The sequence below is a fragment of the Stomoxys calcitrans genome, chromosome 4 (genome assembly GCF_963082655.1).
Source record: "Stomoxys calcitrans chromosome 4, idStoCalc2.1, whole genome shotgun sequence".
NCBI classification, from domain to species: Eukaryota; Metazoa; Arthropoda; class Insecta; order Diptera; family Muscidae; genus Stomoxys; species Stomoxys calcitrans.
Genome location: NC_081555.1, coordinates 44,184,925 through 44,203,842, shown reverse-complemented (window position 1 = coordinate 44,203,842; position 18,918 = coordinate 44,184,925). Strand labels below are relative to the sequence as shown.

Below are 18,918 nucleotides of genomic sequence, written 5' to 3'. Positions count from 1 at the left end.
CTTTCCATCCACCTCGACTGACTGCTGACCACATTTTAATCTAAACACATATTTGTCCATGTGAATCGAAATATTTTTATACTTTCATCTGAGATCAGCACTCCATCCCAACTGATTAATACTTTTGTTGAAAACCACAGAATGCTATGATTTACGTTTCAAAATTATGTATGGCTTTACATTGAATTTTGTTGTACAGTCGAAACTGGATAAGTGAAACGCTAAAAATGAATCAATTTAGTTTCACTTATCCGTTATTTTCAGTTTTTAATTCGGTTAAGTGAAATTAGTTTTCAATTAAACAAGATAAGCCTAAGTACGAGCGAATTTTCATGTCAACGTAATTAACTTGAGTTGAAAAAGAGCAATGCTGAGTAGAACTCTATAAAGTCAGAGACAAAGATTTTCTTGATGACGCGAGTTTGATAGATTTCCATAGATATAACTTTTTCACTTATGCGAATTCAGTTTCATATAAAAACGGCATTTGGGGTGTAAAAACTTTTTCAATTTTGTGGTATTTTTAGTTAAGCGATTTTTCACTTAAACGAATTCAATTGCATTGAATTAGACCAAAAATTATTGGTTCTTTACATCAAGTTTCACTTAAGCGGGATTTTTCACTAAAGCGTATTACCTTTATGCGGTTTCGACTGTAATTTGAAAACAAGTATTTATATCCGGCAATGTATGCAGAATTTGAATCATTTGAATTTCTTATTCGCCCTTTAACATTTTGGGAATGACCATCTTAATGTTGTTCTTTTAACTACGGCTTTTTCAAGCTTGGACTCTTCAGTGATATTCCCAATGCATCAAGTTTTCAAACATTGCAAATTTTGTCTATGAACAGGGAGTTTGAATCCTACAAGTAAACGGCACCGGATGGTGTGCTGCTGATAGGTTGCAAAGTGCAGGACCGTATGCCACTTCGACTGGTTGGCTGAAGCCCCTTCTCTACACAAGGACTTCAGACCATTCAAACACTCATCCTTTATCTTGAAGACCCTGGAAAGACTAGTGGACACATGTAAATGGGAATTTTGCCCATGAACATTTCACTAAGGAACAGGGGCAAACTTGGCACATGTAAAGGGTGATTTTTTAGCTATTATCTTTTTGGCAACACTGGTTAAAACAGCTCACTCACATTTCGTGTTTTGTTTCACTGTCAAACATCTTCTGTTTGGTCTATAATTTAACCTTGAATCGTCTTACAAACGAACAACATTTGCAAATTACTAAATTTTATTAACAAAATGCGTGCTCTGTTAACAAAGTTCATTACTTTTTTTTTTGCGATAAATCGAGATATCGGTCTATATGACAGCTATATGTAAACCTTGATCGATATATGAAGGGGCTTAACTTAACTCTCTCTCCCAAATTTCGGCAACATCGGACAATAAATGTGCCTTCTATGGGCCCAAAACATTAAATTGAGAGATCCAAATCTGGACCGATCTGTGCGAAATTGGAGAAGGATGTCGAAGGGCCTAACACAACTCACTGTCCCAAATTTTGGCAACATCGGACAATAAATACGCATATTATGGCCCCAAAACCTAAAACCGAGAGATCGGTCTATATGACAGCTATATCCAAATCTGGACCGATCTGAACCAAATTGAAGAAGAATGTTGAAGGTCCTAACACAACTCACTGTCCCAAATTTCGACAAAATCGGTCAATAAATGCGCCTTTTATGGGCCGAAAACCTTAAATCGGGGGTCGGTCTGTATGAGATCTATATCCAAATCTGATCCGACCAAAATAAAGAAAGATGTCGAAGGGCCTAACACAACTCACTGTCCCAAATTTTGGCAACATCAGACAATAAATGTGCATTTTATGGGCCCAAAACCTTAAATCGAGGGATCGGTCTATATGGCATCTATATCCAAATCTGATCCGATCTGGGCCAAATTGACGAAGGATGTCGAAGGGCCTAACACAACTCACTGTCCCAAATTTCAGCAAAATCGGATAATAAATGTGGATTTTATGGGCCTAAGACCCAAAATCGGAGGATCGGTCTATATGGCAGCTATATCGAAATCTGGACCGATCTGGGCCAAATTTTCGAAGAATTTCGAAGGGCCTAACACAACTCACTGTCCCAAATTTCAGCAAAATCGGATAACAAATGTGGCTTTTATCCTAAGACCCTAAATCGGAGGATCGGTCTGTATGGCAGCTCTATCCAAATCTGGACCGATCTGGGGCAAATTGACGAAGGATGTCGAAGGGCCTAAGACAACTCACTGTCTCAAATGTCAGCAAAATAACAAATGTGGCTTTTATGGGCCTAAGACCCTAAATCGGCGGATCGGTCTATATGGGGGCTATATCAAGATATAGTCCGATATAGCCCATCTTCGAACTTAACCTGTTTATGGACAAAAAAAGAATATGTGCAAAGTTTCAGCTCAACATCTCTATTTTGAAAGACTGTAGCGTGATTTCAACAGAAAGACGGACGGACATGTCTAGATCGTCTTAGATTTTTACGCTGATCAAGAATATATATACTTTATAGGGTCGGAAATGAATATTTCGATGTGTTGCAAACGGAATGACAAAATGAATATACCCCCTTCCTTCGGTGGTGGGTATTTTTATACCAAGCTCAATTTAACGTTTTAACATAAGTCTAACCAACATTTTTACCAATCTTAAGCAGATCTAAGTTTGTAAACTCTTTCAGAGTCTATTTGGATTTATTTCGTTGTTATGATACCGAATTATATTAAAACCCTTCCATGTTACTCTAGCGATATTTTTCATTGGACGTACCTATGGCGAAACTTTAAAAATAAATTTTCGATTTTACCATGCGCCTATCACATCACGTTTAAATACTCTCCCTCTCTCTAGTTGGGGAGGCACAAGAGAATAATTATTGGTCCGATAACCGATTAATCGTTTGCGCCTATCCAAACTCTTTTGCCATTAAAGAGTTTTCGGTTTTACAACAAAAAAAGGTACTTTTACCGTAGGCGAAGTTGCTAAAGGGTTTACAATAAACAAAGTTAAGTACTTTCGATAATATAACGTCTATGACTAATGTTTGATATGTTGAGGCGACACGTTACATAGTTACAATAAAAGAAAAACTTTGTAACAAAACTATTTTGTTTGTGTGTTAAAAATGTCTGTGTTGTCAAATTGAAAAAACTTGGATACAATTTTGGAACGGATAGAGATATGTACACGAAACTTAATATAGTCAATGTTGAGGTGTGCAAAATTTGGGGACCCTTGTGGGCCCAGGGTAGAACTGGCAAACTATCATTAATCGAAACATTCGATATTTCTAATAATAAATATCGATGGTATCGGTACTATCGTTGATTTCCCATCACCTATATTCCAAACGAAAATGAGAAGTAAAAATCAGGAGATCGATCTAGATTGAAGCAATGTCAATGCACGGACCGAATAAAATCAAAATTAATAAAGTCGCTTGGAACTCATGAGAGAAATAATGGTCAAAAATTTTAGCCTAACCGGATGAAAATTGCGCCCTCTATATGCGCAATGTATCTTAAAGGAGACATTCAGTGTTGTTCCGCCTATTTCGGTTCATTTTTGCATAAAATTGAACTTTGCTGATAGTGTCGATAGGAAAAATATCAATCGATATTCAGATAAAAAATATATCGAAAGTGCCATCGATACATTACCAGCTCTAGTCCAGGGGCTTGAAAGTTGGTCACCTCGAGCATGTCAAATTATATATATCTTGCTAAACTTAAAATTTTTTTGAAAATTTTTGTCAAGGTATCGTTGGTATTTTTGAAATTGTGGGACTATTTGTGAACCGAATGAACAGTTTTACGTTAGAAAGGAAACAAAATTCCCGAATTAAATAATTCCAAGAATTTCCGATTTGGCAACACAGTGTGTCAGTGAATTATATAGGCTTCCTGACGGCTACTGCGTCTTTCAAGCGAATATCTTCACAGTCCTGAAGGCACTCAAGATGATATCAATGAGAGCGTGCCAGCCCGCTCCGACCGGCACTATAAACGTGGAAAGTCTGGCGGCGCTGAAGGCTCTGGGATCGGACCATATGAGGCCGGTGGAAGATGCAAAGTGTTTCATTGCATCATGGAAAAGGGTGTGAGACACTGCTGCATCCCCGCCATCAACGGTTGGCGGGGAACGAAGTACCCCACGACCTGGCAAGGAATGGATCGCTGATTGGCGCAGATTGTGCTATAGAACCAGTGAGCTCACTGGAGCGGTACTACTTGGTAGGGTGAACGGTTTCTCCGATGACCGCACGCATGAGGTGGAGGCTGATGCTGTGAATGGCAAAGTGGCGAAGGGCCTGTGGCCGAGTATTTTATGGTGTCGCTTACCTTGGGGAAAGCATGACTTAGAACTGCTGATAGGAGTCCTGATTGGTCATTGTTAACTCAATTCTTTGGCGTTTGACTGTTCGCAAATAGTGGTAGTCTTCTGCAAGGTATACGATGACGGGTAGGAGTTGGAGACGGTCAAGAAGTTGGAATGGTCGAACACCTTCTATGTTTTTGTCCGGCAATGGGTGACTGGACCATACTATCGCCGGTAGGAGTTTCTCCCCGGTTCGTGATTGCATGCCCTCCCATCTAGCCTAACCTAGCCAACTAAGTAACTGGAAAATATGACAAGTACTTCGATAAAGTGGAAGAAGAAGTTTCGGCTATAATGTCATTTCATTCAGTACCCTTAGATTGTTTAAGCACGTATGGAAGACCGAAACTTGATGGGAATGGTCAAATGGAAAAAGAAATCTCTAAACTTGGCGATAAAGAAATTTACAACGTTCGGCATTAGAATTATACAATACATTCAATCTTTGATCAACTAAGAAGTAGATATCTAAGACTAAATGGATACGTCAACAATGAAATGAATAAGACGTTTCATAGCTTCAAACACTTTTGGAAGCCTTATATTAATATACAGTCGAAACCGGATAAGTGAAACGTCAAGAATACATCGATTTGGTTTCACTTATCCTTACTTAAGCACAATTCGGGTAGGTTAGGTTAGGTTGAAAAGAGGATACAGTTATTTTTTAGCCCCATGCCACTACGGACATACACCTTAGCCAGTAATCGGCTTGTTGTGCGCTCTAGCAACTATAAAGTAACCTCCAAAAAGAAAATTTTAAGTTGAGAATTCCGTGCTACTTATAAAATCCTTAATTGTTTTCCATACCACTTCCCTAAGTTGGTTCATGTCTGGTATTGTGTCTCCACCTAAGTGCCGGTATATGTTAGACGCGAAAGCCGGGCAATGACAAAGGAAATGCTCCAACGTCTCATCATCTTTGCCGCATGGCCTACACATGCTATCACTTGCCGCACCGATTTTACATAAGTGGGCTCGTAGTCCTATGTGTCCCGTTATGATACCAATAGCTATACTGACCTCCTTCTTGCTCCCTTTCAGTAACAGCCTCGTCTACTCACGATCTGGATCCCACAATAGGATTGTCGCCCTTCTACCGACTGTTTCGCTGTTTCACAATATTGCATGCGCATTCATCGCCCACTCCCTTAACTCGGACTACGTCGACCCGAAAGGCTTCGGGTTAACCAAGTTCATTGACGGCAGTCCTCTGGCCTTCACCGCCAAATCGTCTGCCCTTTCATTCCCCCTTACTCCGTTATGGCCTGGCACCCAAACGATGGGGATTTTGTCATCCTCAGAGAAGGCGTGTTAGCATCCTTCTTGCACTGCAAGACTGTTCGTGACCTTACCTTCCTGGTTATTATTGCTCTTATGGCAATTTTACTGTCGGTAAGGAGGTTCACACTCGACGCCCTCGCGTTAGCAAAACATCACTTCACGCATTCCGTGATCGCCCGGTTCTCCACCGTGATCGCCCGGTCTTAAACAGATCTCAGCCCCTGGGTTCTCAATGTAGACAACCAGGCCCACTCTGTCCTCTAGCTTTGATCCATCCGTGTAACATAATCTTCCAGATGGTAATATTAGGGTTCCGTCAATCCAAGACTGTGCCGATGGCAGCATTGCCTCGCACTCTACCTCGGAAGTGTTGTCTCAGGTATCCGACCGGAAACCTCTTCCCTTCCTTCCAGGTTTCCTATCGTCGCCTCGATTATAAGCGATTATTGGTATAAGCTGCTCTCATCCTCAATCCATTCTCCCATCGCCTTAAGTCTCATAGCCGCAGTGGCTGCCTCACACTTAATCTGTATGTCAATGGGTCGGATATCTAGAATATTCTTCAGTGCCCTAGTGGCCGTGGTCCTCATCGCTCCGCCTATGCCAAGACAACATGTTCTCTAAACCTGTTTTATGGTCCTTATGTTACACTTTTTCTCCATAATAGTCCACCAACCTATTGAGGCGTAAGTAAGTATTGGTCTTATCACGCTCCTGTAGAACCAGTGGACTATTTTCGGATTCAGGCCCCATTTCTACATAATGCCCAACATCTGTGAGCCTTCTCAGTATGCTTCTGAATGTGACACTTCCAATTCAGTTTCCTGTCCAAGATCACACCTAAGTATTAGACCTTGTCAGATATCGAAATCGTCGTATTGAGGAAACGTGGTGCGTTAAATTTGGCCCACCTTTGTCTTCCTCGTGAACAGGCATATTTCAGTCTTCTCTGGGTTAAAATTGAGACCTCTGGGTCTAGCCCAGTCATATGCCATATGCAAGACCCTTTCGGCCCTTCTGCATAGCTCGTACGGATTCTTACCCTTTAGAAGTATTATAACATCGTCAAATCGCTCCTCAGTCAACATCCGTAATAGGTCATTTATGGTGGTCATACATAGAGGTGGCGATAAAATGAGCCCCCGTGGCGGGCCCTGTGCCACTTTCTCCCTTATATTTATGCCATGCGAAACACAATTTATCCACCTGTTCCTTAGCATATGGTTTATCCAGTCTCTAAGGACCAGGTCCACCCGGGACTGGTCTAAGGATTGGATCAGTGTGTCGGTCCGCATATTGTTAAAACCCCCTTCGATGTCAATGCATACCGCCAGGGTGTACGTTTTGGCATCGAATGATTCTTCTATTTTATGCACAACCTCGTGCAGGAAACTCTCCACCGACCTTCCCCTGTTTGTATTTGAGCAGTTCGCGATATCATACTCTTTATCATGGTGTCCACAATACGTTCCATGGTTTTGAGTAGAAAGGACGTAAGGCTTATGGGTCTGTAGGCCTTTGGTGTCGCATAACTTGCCTTGCCGGGCTTGAGTATTAACACCACCCTTGCCTCCTGCCAGGCTTTCGGAGTATATGCAAGTCCTAGGCACGCTGTGAAAATATTGGCCAGATGAGGTGCCAATCGGGTAAAAAAAACTTTTTCAATTTGGTTCAGATCAATGGTTCTTCCCATCAAATTTCACATAAGCGGGTGTCGACTGTATTGAGATTTTGCAAATGAACAGCGATATTGGAAACTCTCTACGCTATGGGTATATTTGATGGATTTTAAAGAATTTTCAATAATATTTCTAATAATTTTTTTGGGAAAGATAATTAACATTGTTTCATGTATTCTATTGTTATTTCCAAATAATTTCGTATTTAAATAAAAATTCTGTTCTTGAAACTTTTTTATGTTTTGTATACTTTTTATTGGAGCTAGCCGTACCTTCATATATTTATTCTGATGTTGTAGCAGAAGTTACCATTTAAATCGATCAAAAGAATAGAGAGCACCACAAACTTTCCACAGATTAAAAACGCAGTACAATGTAGATAAGTGTGTGAGATTACTTTAAAGAGTAAGTACATATGTAAATTCCCATGTGTAGTAGCTAAATCCAAAAACCCATTAGTATTAAAAGAGCAACTGCACACGGAGAAGTGAACAATTTTCGTGTGAACTAGTGTTTTTCCGCAATGCTTACATGGATGATATTTTCAGGGAACTTCTTGACATGATGTGATGGATTTATGGTAACATCACCAGCTTTGGCAGTTGCACTAAATATCATGTTTAGACAAGGTATTACATTGGTATATGCATGCCCATTACAATTGCGGCTGTCCCAAAGCAATAAGCTTGCCAAGAGTTGTTTGTTATATTTTAAGATATTTATGAGTAACATTTATACTTATTTTTCAAGTAGTAAAGACAGCCTACTTGTGTATTAGAACACTACGATTGCTGCGAACTTTTTCATCAACGTATTTGTAATGTTACATAAAACTTTAATCCTGATGTGCTTTGGCAGATATTTTTCGTACTATGCCACTTGTATGAGAATATGCTCACTTTTTCGTTCATTGTGTAAAACATTGCGCAATAGGTGGCGCATCCCTACACTGATAGAGAAAGAACTGTACTACTGCCAATACCGGCTGGTATTATTTTGCTTGAGTTAAGGCTATTAAGACTTAAAGGGCGTCAAATTAGTATTCTTGTAATCGTGTTGTTTAGCTATTTCCAAAAATGTGGCCTTAATAAACTGTTTTAATATGATTTGTGTGCGTAAAAACTTGTTCAAATGCTCGAAAGCTGTGAAAATGGGAATAGTACAAACTCTAAGGATGCTCTGTTGATGATTTCATATGAAAACCACTTCTGCGAATCAATGGATATGCAATCAATTGCTGAATACAAAAAATGGAGGTTGACCAAGGTGTATATATTCTTGATCGCTTCGAAATTCTGATTCCAACTAGCAATGTCCGTCCGTTGGTCTGTCGAAATCACGATAGCGTTCGAACGCCCCTTACAATTTTGCACAGATACTTTATATAGATGTAGGTCGTTAGGGATAGCAAATGGGCTATATCGGTTCAGATTTAGATACAGCTCCCATATAAACCGATCTCCCGATTTGACTTCTTGAGCCCATAGAAGCCACAATTTTTGTCCGATTTGGCTGAAATTTTGCACATATGACTTCCGAAGTACGGTCCAAATCAGTTTATAACTTGATATAGCTCCCATATAAACCAATCTCCCGATTTGACTTCCTGAGCACCTGGAAGCCGCAATTTGATCTGATTTGGCTGAAATTTTGCACATAACATTCTGTTATGACTCCCAACAACGGAGCCAATCCGTCTGAAATAACCCCCATACAAACCGATCTCCCGATTTAACTTCCTGAGCCCCTGGAAGCCAGAATTTTTGTTCGATTTGGCTGAAATTTTGCACATAATGTTCTGTTATGACTTTCAACAATGTACTGTATCCAGTACATTCCAAATCGGTCAAGAACCTGATATAGTGCCTATATAAACCGACCTCCCGATTTGACTTCTTTATCCCCTGGAAGCCTCAATTTGATCGAATTTTGCTGAAATTTTGCACATAGCATTCCGTTATGACTCCCAAGAACGGAGCCAAGTGGGGTCCAAATCGGTATATAACCTGATATAATCCCCATATAAACCGATCTCCCGATTTAACTTCCTGAGTCCCTGAAAGCCAGAATTTTTGTCCGATTTGGCTGAAATTTTGCACATAGTGTTCTGTTATGACTTTCAACAACTGTATCCAGTACGTTCCAAATCGGTCAAGAATCTGATATAATGCCTATATAAACCGATCTCCCGATTTGACTTCTTGAGCCCTTCGTGTTCTGTTATGACTTCCAACAACTGTGCGAAGTACGGTCCAAATCGGTTTATAACTTTATATAGCTCCCATATAAACCAATCTCCCGATTTGACTTCCTGAGCACCTGGAAGCCGCAATTTGATCCGATTTGGCTGAAATTTTGCACATAACATTCTGTTAGGACTCCCAACAATGGAGCCAAGTGCGGTCCAAATCGATCTATAATCTGATATCCTATACAAACCGATTTCTGCGTCTGGAAACCGCAATTTTTGTCCGATTTAGGTAAAATTTTGCACATAGTGTTCTGTTATGACTTCCAATAACTGTGCCTAGTGCGGTCCAAATCGGTATATAAATTGATATAGCTCCCATATAAACCGATCTCCCGATTTAACTTCCTGAGCCCATGGAAGCCGCAATTTTTGTCCGATTTGGCTGAAATTTTGCATATGGTGTTTCGTTATGACTGCGCCACGCACGGTCCAAATCGGTCTATAACTAGATATAGCTCCCAAATTTAAGCAGAATCCATGGTGATGGGTTTCCAAGATTCAGACCGCCTGAACTTAGCATGCTTTTATTTGTTTTTGTAATTAATAACATAAATAATGTAATTATTTATTATCAACATATTCGAAATAAAATAAGATTAAAATTATTTTCAATGATTTTTCAATAGGTTTCTTTGGGGAGTGGAATATACAATAACGATTTGGTAATAAAACCAATAACAGACCGGTATTAAAACCAATATCTGCTCGTTAATAAGGCTTATACCAAACGGTACTAATATTTTATATATCATTCATACCATGCGGTATTGTTTTGTTACCATACGGTTGTGTTGCTTTACTAACAATACAGTGTGGTACAGAAATGAGCACATTTGGAATAAACCTTTATTTTATGATAAGTCAATTTCATCACTAGAAGTGCATTCTTGGCTTGCTTTACTTACTTTAATTGGCTATGAAAGAACATTTTTTCCACTAGCCGAGTAGAATAGCGTTTCAAGCGCATCGATCTTCTGCGCTCATTCTAAAATTTCTGACACCAAGTTTCGAGGTATCGCCCACCACTTGATCTTTCCCGGTTTGCATGAACCACCGTGTTTGCCTTCAAAAGACATCTTTGCTGGATGTTGTAGAAAAATTCTTGACTTACTTCTCATCTGATTTTCCTAGCTATCGCTGGCAAACTAAGCTAGATTTTCTGATTAAATAACTCTTTCATGATTTATGAACATTATAATGAAGTTTATGTAAACTATCGCCGTAATATGCACCGGATTTCAATAAAGCAATTCAGAATATCATTGATGTTTTTAGTTAGCTTCATTTTAAGCATATGACATTTTGTTAAACATTCTTTAACATTTTCAGTTAAATCATTAATTTTCTCTTCTTCTTTCATATTGCGAAAGATACATTGATGTATATGTGATGACAAAATGACACAGCATCAAATGGCATTGTTGAATATATCGACAACGTGTGATATCGATATTGTGAGATATAACAATATGGTCAATATGTAAACTTTGGATTGAATAGTGGATGTTTGTATATATTAAAAAAATACTTTACCTGAATCTCATCGGTGGGTTGTACAATTTTCCTTCCTCTTCTTGTATTTGTATTTATTTTATTAAACCAAATGTTGGTTCCATTTCCTTGCGTCACAGTGCATGTTAATGCAGCATTTGTTCCAACTAAAATATCTAATCTGCTAGGAGTCATTTCTGCAAAGAAAAATATAGACATTGTCATCCGACTATAACCATAGTTTTAAAATGAATGAAAATATACTCAAATCTAGATAATGAATTAACCATTGACATATGCGGATCGATGAGGACCACGCCCACTAGGACACTGGAGACTATTCTAGCTATCCGACCCATTGACATACAGATTATGTGCGAGGCAGCCACTGCGGCTATGAGACTTAAGGCGATGGGAGAAAGGATTCAGGATAGGAGCAGCTCATACTATTGCAGTATAATCGAGGCGACGATAGGAAACCTGGAAGGAATGGAAGAAATTTCCGATCGTATACCTGAGACGACCCTTGAAGTCGAGTGCGAGGTACTGCTGCCATCAGCACAGTCTTGGATTGACGGAACCCTAGTATTGCCATCTGGAAGATCATGTTGCACGCATATGGATCAAAGCTAGGGGACAGAGTTGGCCTGGTTTTTTACACTGAGAACCCTGGGATTGAGATCTGTTTTAGACTGTCTGACCATAATATGGTCTTGAAGGCGGAGATCCGGGCGATCATGGAATGCGTGAGGTGGTGTGGTGTTAACGCGAGGAAGTCGAGTATGAACGTATTGGGTTGCCCAAAAAGTAATTGCGGATTTTTTAAAAGAAAGTAAATGCATTTTTAATAAAACTTAGAATGAACTTTAATCAAATATACTTTTTTTACACTTTTTTTCTAAAGCAAGCTAAAAGTAACAGCTGATAACTGCCAGAAGAAAGAATGCAATTACAGAGTCACAAGCTGTGAAAAAATTTGTCAACGCCGACTATATGAAAAGTCCGCAATTACTTTTTGGGCAACCCAATATTTACGGACAGTAAACAGGCCATAAGGGCAATAACAACCAGAATGGTGAGCTCACGAACAGTCTTTGGAATGTAATGATCTTCGCAAAAAACTTGAAAATGAACAACAGCGAGAGCCGTTGTCGTTTTCTACCGTTCGAAGATATCAATACAACTTCCAACAGATGCACAGAATCATGTGCACCATGGAAGTAGTGTAATTGTCGCAGAAAGAAAGTCTACCATTACACGAAACGCTGGAAAAAATACAGCTAATAGACAGTGTTGTCGAGCGTGGTTAATGAGTGATTGTATCATAGAGGTATTTTCGCAATAAATACGATTGGAATACAACATACCAACGCACGGCCCTTGAAGCCACCACACCTAATATGGTTGAAGTTTTCTAACCAAAGACGAAACGCGTTCCATAGTGGCTGGTGTGTGTTGCTATATCTGGCTTTCGCCTTCCATTTGCAAAAAATCAATCATTGAGCTCGCTCGAAAGAGAAACAAACAAAAATTGAGAAAATATCATTGGTCTGCTCCTCCTTGTCTTCCGTCGGGGCATGGACACAAATAAGGCTTATGTCAAAAAATTTGGCATTTATGTGGATTCTGGCTAGCCCTTCATCCACCGGAGTAAAGCTGGAGACAAGGTGTTTTAGTCTACGATTAACCACAAATCCACTGGTAAATTCATACCTCGTGCCATCGCAGCTATAGTATTGTTCGTCACCGTTCTTGTGACCCCATTCCCTGTTTATCCCACTTCCTGTAAGGCGGTAATATCTGCCTTATACTTCTCCAATACATCCGCCAGTGCGTATACTGCACCTGCTCTCTATAGAGCAGGACATTGCTGGTTAAGATCCGAAGAACATGTTCCTCTTTTCGCTTGGGAGGGTCGTGAACGTTAGGGGTGTCCGTTTTTATTAATATTATTTTGTTTCTCACGGTAACCAATATAATTTTCCGTGGGCGAGTTATTGCCCAAGCGCCCCAACCGCATGGATGGGATAAGTGGGATCAAACTTGTATCCCTTGATGACGCGAATCGCTTGCTCAAGATCCCGCACTCGCCTTCACTACAACAGGTTCAAAGTTGTTATCCTGACATAAGTGGGCGTTAGAAACGATTTTGAATATGAGGTGGTAATGGCGGCTATGAGACTTTAGAAGATGGGGGAATGGATTGAAGGAAGGAGTTGGAGTCGCACCATCATCGTATAATCGATGTGATCATAGGATAACGTGATGGAACTGGAGGATTGAATACTTGAGATGACAAATGAGGCCGAACATTAGACACGTATAACAAGGATGGAGGAATTGACGGGAAGAACCCTAGTAAAGGGTTTTTTAACAGGGACGTTACCAAAGCAGACCGATAGGGACAGTAAACGACGCCATATTATTTTGCCGATTTTTTGACATTTCTATTATATTATTCTATTATATCCTCCACCATGGATCGCATTTGTCGAGGTATATGCGTGGTATCTCTTTTACGGCAAACTGAGAATAAATGATAAGAATTGTTATGCTATTATAGATATATTGAGTAATAATCCGATTCGGACCATGAGAGAATTGAGTGTTGAAGACCACGGTGGTAGTCATTGTGTAATATTTCAGTCCATTTGGATAAGAAATCCGCCTTGTAGGGACTCCAGAAGCATAATCGGCAGATAGGTTCATATAAGAGCTATATAAGGCTGTAGATCGATTAAGACCATATTGGACATGTATGTTGCTGACCATGGCAGAAGCCGTTGTACAAAATCGCCGTCAGCAAAATCGGATAAGAATTACGCCCTCTATTGGCTCAAGAAGTCAAGATCCAAGATCGGTTTATATGACAGCTATCTCAGGTTATGTACCGATTCGAACCATACTTGGCACAGTTGTTGAAAGTAATAACAAACAAGATCATGCTAAATTTCAGTCAAATCGAATGAGAATTGCGACCTCTAGTGGTTCAAGAAGTCAAGATCCCAAATCGGTTTATATGGCAGCTATATCAGGTTATGAACCGATTTGAACCATACTTGGCACAGTTGTTGGAAGTGATACCAAAACACCACGTGCACATTTTCAGCCAAATCGGATAAGAATTACGCCCTTAGATGCTCAAGAAGTCAAGAACTCAGATCGGTTTATATGGCAGCTATATCAAAACATGGATCGATTTGGTCAATTAACAATCCTAACCGACCTACATTAATACGATATATTTGTGCAAAGTTTCAAGTGCCTAGCTTTACTCTTTCGAAAGTTAGCGGGCTTTCGACAGACGGGTGGACGGACGGACATTGTTATATCGACTTACAATGTCGTGACGATCAAGAATATATATACATTAATGGGTCTTAGACGCATATTTCGAAGTGTTACAAGCGGAATGACGAAATTAGTATATCCCCCATCCTATCGTGGGGGTATAATATGCGTTATTGGTCAGACAGAAATACACACATAGTCTATGACTTATCATTGCATCCCGAAAAAAATACGGTTTAGTGCGGTTTATGAGCCGGCGGCGTCATTGGGACGTACTTCTTCCGTGATGATCAATACCGGCACGTTACTATGAAAGGGAATTGCTACCGTTCGATGATAACACAATATTTTTGGCCCCAATTGGGTGATATGGACATGGAGGACATGTGGCGATTTGACGCCGTTAGACTATTTCCTGTGGGGCTACGTCAAGTCTATGGTCTATGCCAACAAGCCAGCGGTGATTGATGAAACCTCGTACGAATATCGAACATGAAATGTAGGCTGTATCGGCCGATTAATGCTCGAAAACTGTCGAAAATGGGGTTCAGCTTATGGACTTTTGCAAGCGTGCTCGTGGTGGCCATTAAAAAGAAATCGAATTCCATACATAATGGTATTGAACGCACTTTCACAGAATAAAGAATTTCAATGATATCTTCAACCGTTTTTATACCCACCACCGAAGGATGGGGGTGTGTTTATTTTGTCATTCCGTTTGCAACACATCGAAATATCCATTTCCGATCCTATAAAGTATATATATTCATGATCGTCGTAAAAATGTAAGACGATCTAGCCATGTCCGTCCGTCTGTCTGTTGAAATCACGCTACAGTCTTTAAAAATAGAGATATTGAGCTGATTCTTTGCACAGATTCTTTTTTTGTCCATGGGCAGGTTAAGTTCGAAGATGGGCTATATCGGACTATATCTTGATATAGCCCTCATATAGACCGATCCGCCGATTTAGGGTCTTAGGCCCATAAAAGCCAAATTTTTTATCCGATTTTGCTGAAATTTGGGACAGTGAGTTGTGTTAGAGCCTACGACATTCCTCTTCAATTTGGCCCAGATCGGTCGTGATTTGGATATAGCTGCCATATAAGCCGATCCGCAGTCTTGGGCCCATAAAAGGTGCATTTATCGTCCGATTTTACCAAAACTTGGGACAATGAATTGTGTCAGGCCCCTCGACATCTTTCCGCAATATGGCCCAGATCGGTCCAGATTTGGATATAGCTCTCGATTTAAGGTTTTGGCCCCATAAAAGGCGCATTTATTTCCGATTCCGCTGAAATTTGGGACAGAGAGTTGTGTTAGGCTCTTCGACATCGCTCTTTAATTTGGCCCAGATCGGTCCAGATTTGGATATAGCTGGCATATAAACCGATCTCTCGATTTAAAGTTTTTGGCCCATAAAAGGCCCATTTATTGTTGGATGTCGCCAAAATTTGAGACAGTGAGTTAAGTAAGGACCCTTGACATCGTTCTGCAATATGGCCCAGATCGGTTTAGGTTTGGATATAGCTGCCATATAGACCGATCTCTCGATTTAAGGTTTTGGCCCCATAAAAGGTGCATTTATTTCCGATGTCGCCGAAATTTGGGACAGTACGTTGTGTTAGGCCCTTCGAAATTCTTCTTTAATTTGGCTTTGATCGGTCCAGATTTGGATATAGCTGCCATATAGACCGATCTCTCGATTTAAGCTTTTGGCCCCATAAAAGGCGCATTTATTGTTGGATGTCGCCAAAATTTGAGACAGTGAGTTAAGTAAGGACCCTTGACATCATTCTGCAATATGGCCCAGATCGCTTTGGATTTGAATATAGCTGCCATATAGACCGATCTCTCGATTTAAGCTTTTGGCCCCATAAAAGGCGCATTTATTGTTGGATGTCGCCAAAATTTGAGACAGTGAGTTAAGTAAGGACCCTTGACATCATTCTGCAATATGGCCCAGATCGCTTTGGATTTGAATATAGCTGCCATATAGACCGATCTCTCGATTTTAGGTCTTGGGTCCATAAAAGGCGCATTTATTGTCCGATTTCGCCGAAATTTGGGTGAGTGAGTTGTGTTACGCCCTTCGACTTCCCTCTTCAATATGGCCTACATCGGCTCAAATTTGGATATAGCTGCCTTATAGTCAGATTTCTCGATTTAATATCTTGGCCCCATAAAAGGCACATTTATAATCCGATTTCGCTGAAATTTTGGCTTTTCGGTGCCCGTGTCGTTTATGGTTCAGATCGGTCTATATTTGGATGTGGCTACCAAAAAGACCAATTTTTTGTTCTACATAATTGAACAATGATTTGTACTTTTTAGACCACTCAATGTGCGTGTCGAATTTGGTCGAAATCGGACCATATTTCGATATAGCTGCTATGAGGGCATAAGTTATTAAGACGAAAGGTGATTTACATATATACCCGAGGTGGTGGGTACACAAAGTTCGGCCCGGCCGAACTTAACGCCTTTTTACTTGTTGTTGTATGTAAATAGACTTTTATAACGTTCTTATTGAAAGACCCTATACAAATTTCACCAGGTTGGTATTGATAAATGGATAACTTCAGCTTCATTGTAGAATCAGAGATTGAATCACCTGACTGAAGATAATATGGTCCATGAAAAATTAAAGAGTATGCGAAAATCGCAGAATTCCTGACATAGGCTTTACTTCTACCAACTGATAAAAATTGGAGTCGTCATTGTCCAATCCAGAATTTAATTTGTTCGAAAGTTTAAAGGTGCATTTTAATTCCCAGCTTAATATTGATTTAACTTAGCTTTATTTGGTTTTGGTTTTTTTTTTAAAGGAAAATGTGCATAACAATAATAACATGAATATCGCGCCAAAGGTTTTAACAGGCGACACGCATGGTGCGCCAATTATTCTCCTTTTGTTTGAACAAAAAAACGTGATGGCGGCGAAGAAGTGGAAACAGTTCAAGAAAAAAACTGCACTTGATGGACAGCTGTGGGGGAGTAATGGGTTTTTTCCCTCTTCTTTTAAGGGTCATTGTATATAGAAACGAGTTCTGAATCTCTCAGCGGCTATTGAGAACAGAGCTACTGAAGTAGAATACAGTTTTTCTTTTCATATCCATTTCATGTTGTTATACCCGCCACCTCGGCGGTTGGTGTCCACCAATGGAAGGCCTTGCAGTTGTCGCGTGCATTTGAAATTACCCAGAAATCGAGGAGAATATTTATTTTATGTAGAAATTTACAATTCTAGACATTGTCGCTGGCATGTCTCTATAGTTTCTGTAATGCCATCCGATGCCTTCATTTACATGAGCACATGTACATATGTATGTACATATGTAGGGTATACATTGTTGGTCTTCATGTTGGTTGTATTTTAATATCGGAAAAAGAGAGCAGAACGCTCCGCTTGAGTTTAAGGGACATCAATGTGTGAACAGGAGAGGACATAGATATAACACAAAAGCTCGGCTTCTATGGCAGTCATTTAATATTTATTTGTCACGCAGGTTGTTCGTTAAATGATGTAACGTAAGTATGTATATAAATTAAGTACCATAGAGTGGGCCAGGTCAGAAGGCGCCAATAACCCAGCGAAAATTCTCAATACAAAGACACATTTTTAGCATTAACTCGATAGATGAAAGGTACATTAAAATTATCGTTGCCACAGGAGGAGATTGTTGGGCAACTTCTTTGTTCCTACATAGCACTAACAAAACGTGGACTTGGTTACAGCCCTAGGTCGTTCGTCTAGGTGACTTGGGGAACTTTTTTGACTCTTTGGGCTGACTGGTACAGCATTATGGCATTCTCTTTGGCAAACCAGCGGAACTGTGTTGCTCCTGATAGACTTGGTTGCAGCCCTAGGTCGTCCGTCTAGGTGACTTGGTGAACTTTTTGACTCTTGTAACTTGCAACAGCATTGTGGCATACTCTTTGTCCAACCAGCGGTACTGTGTTGTTCTTGATAGACTTGGTTGCAGCCCTAGGTCGTCCTTCTAGGTGACTTGGCCAACTTTTTGACTCTTCGGGCTGGTTGTAACAGCATTGTGGCATTCTCTTTGTCCAATCAGCTGTATTGTGTTGTTCTTGATACAACTCCCGATATCAGAGGCAGTATGAATTGTCCACATTGCCTGAGCCCCAAAAGACATCTTACTTCCCTTGCCCCTAAGATATCACAATTGACAAAAATGTCTGAGTGAGTAAGATTGTAGACTGTCACTTAAACCTAAGCTATCCATAATTTCACTTAAGTATTGGGTTGCCCAAAAAGTAATTGCGGATTTTTTAAAAGAAAGTAAATGCATTTTTAATAAAACTTAGAATGAACTTTAATCAAATATACTTTTTTTACACTTTTTTTCTAAAGCAAGCTAAAAGTAACAGCTGATAACTGACAGAAGAAAGAATGCAATTACAGAGTCACAAGCTGTGAAAAAATTTGTCAACGCCGACTATATGAAAAATCCGCAATTACTTTTTGGGCAACCCAATATAAACAACTTGGTTCAAA

At 39.9% G+C, this 18,918-nt stretch overlaps 1 protein-coding gene across 1 annotated transcript in view; it reads right to left on the bottom strand.

Annotated features, from left to right (window-relative positions):
* The window catches only part of LOC106080766 (cytokine receptor), a 129,772-nt gene that overhangs the window by 23,800 nt on the left and 87,054 nt on the right, over window positions 1–18,918 (bottom strand). Inside the window, exon 4 of the mRNA XM_059367480.1 lies at window positions 11,152–11,306. Coding sequence (XP_059223463.1) covers window positions 11,152–11,306 — 155 coding nt within the window. The remainder of the gene's footprint in view (window positions 1–11,151; window positions 11,307–18,918) is intronic.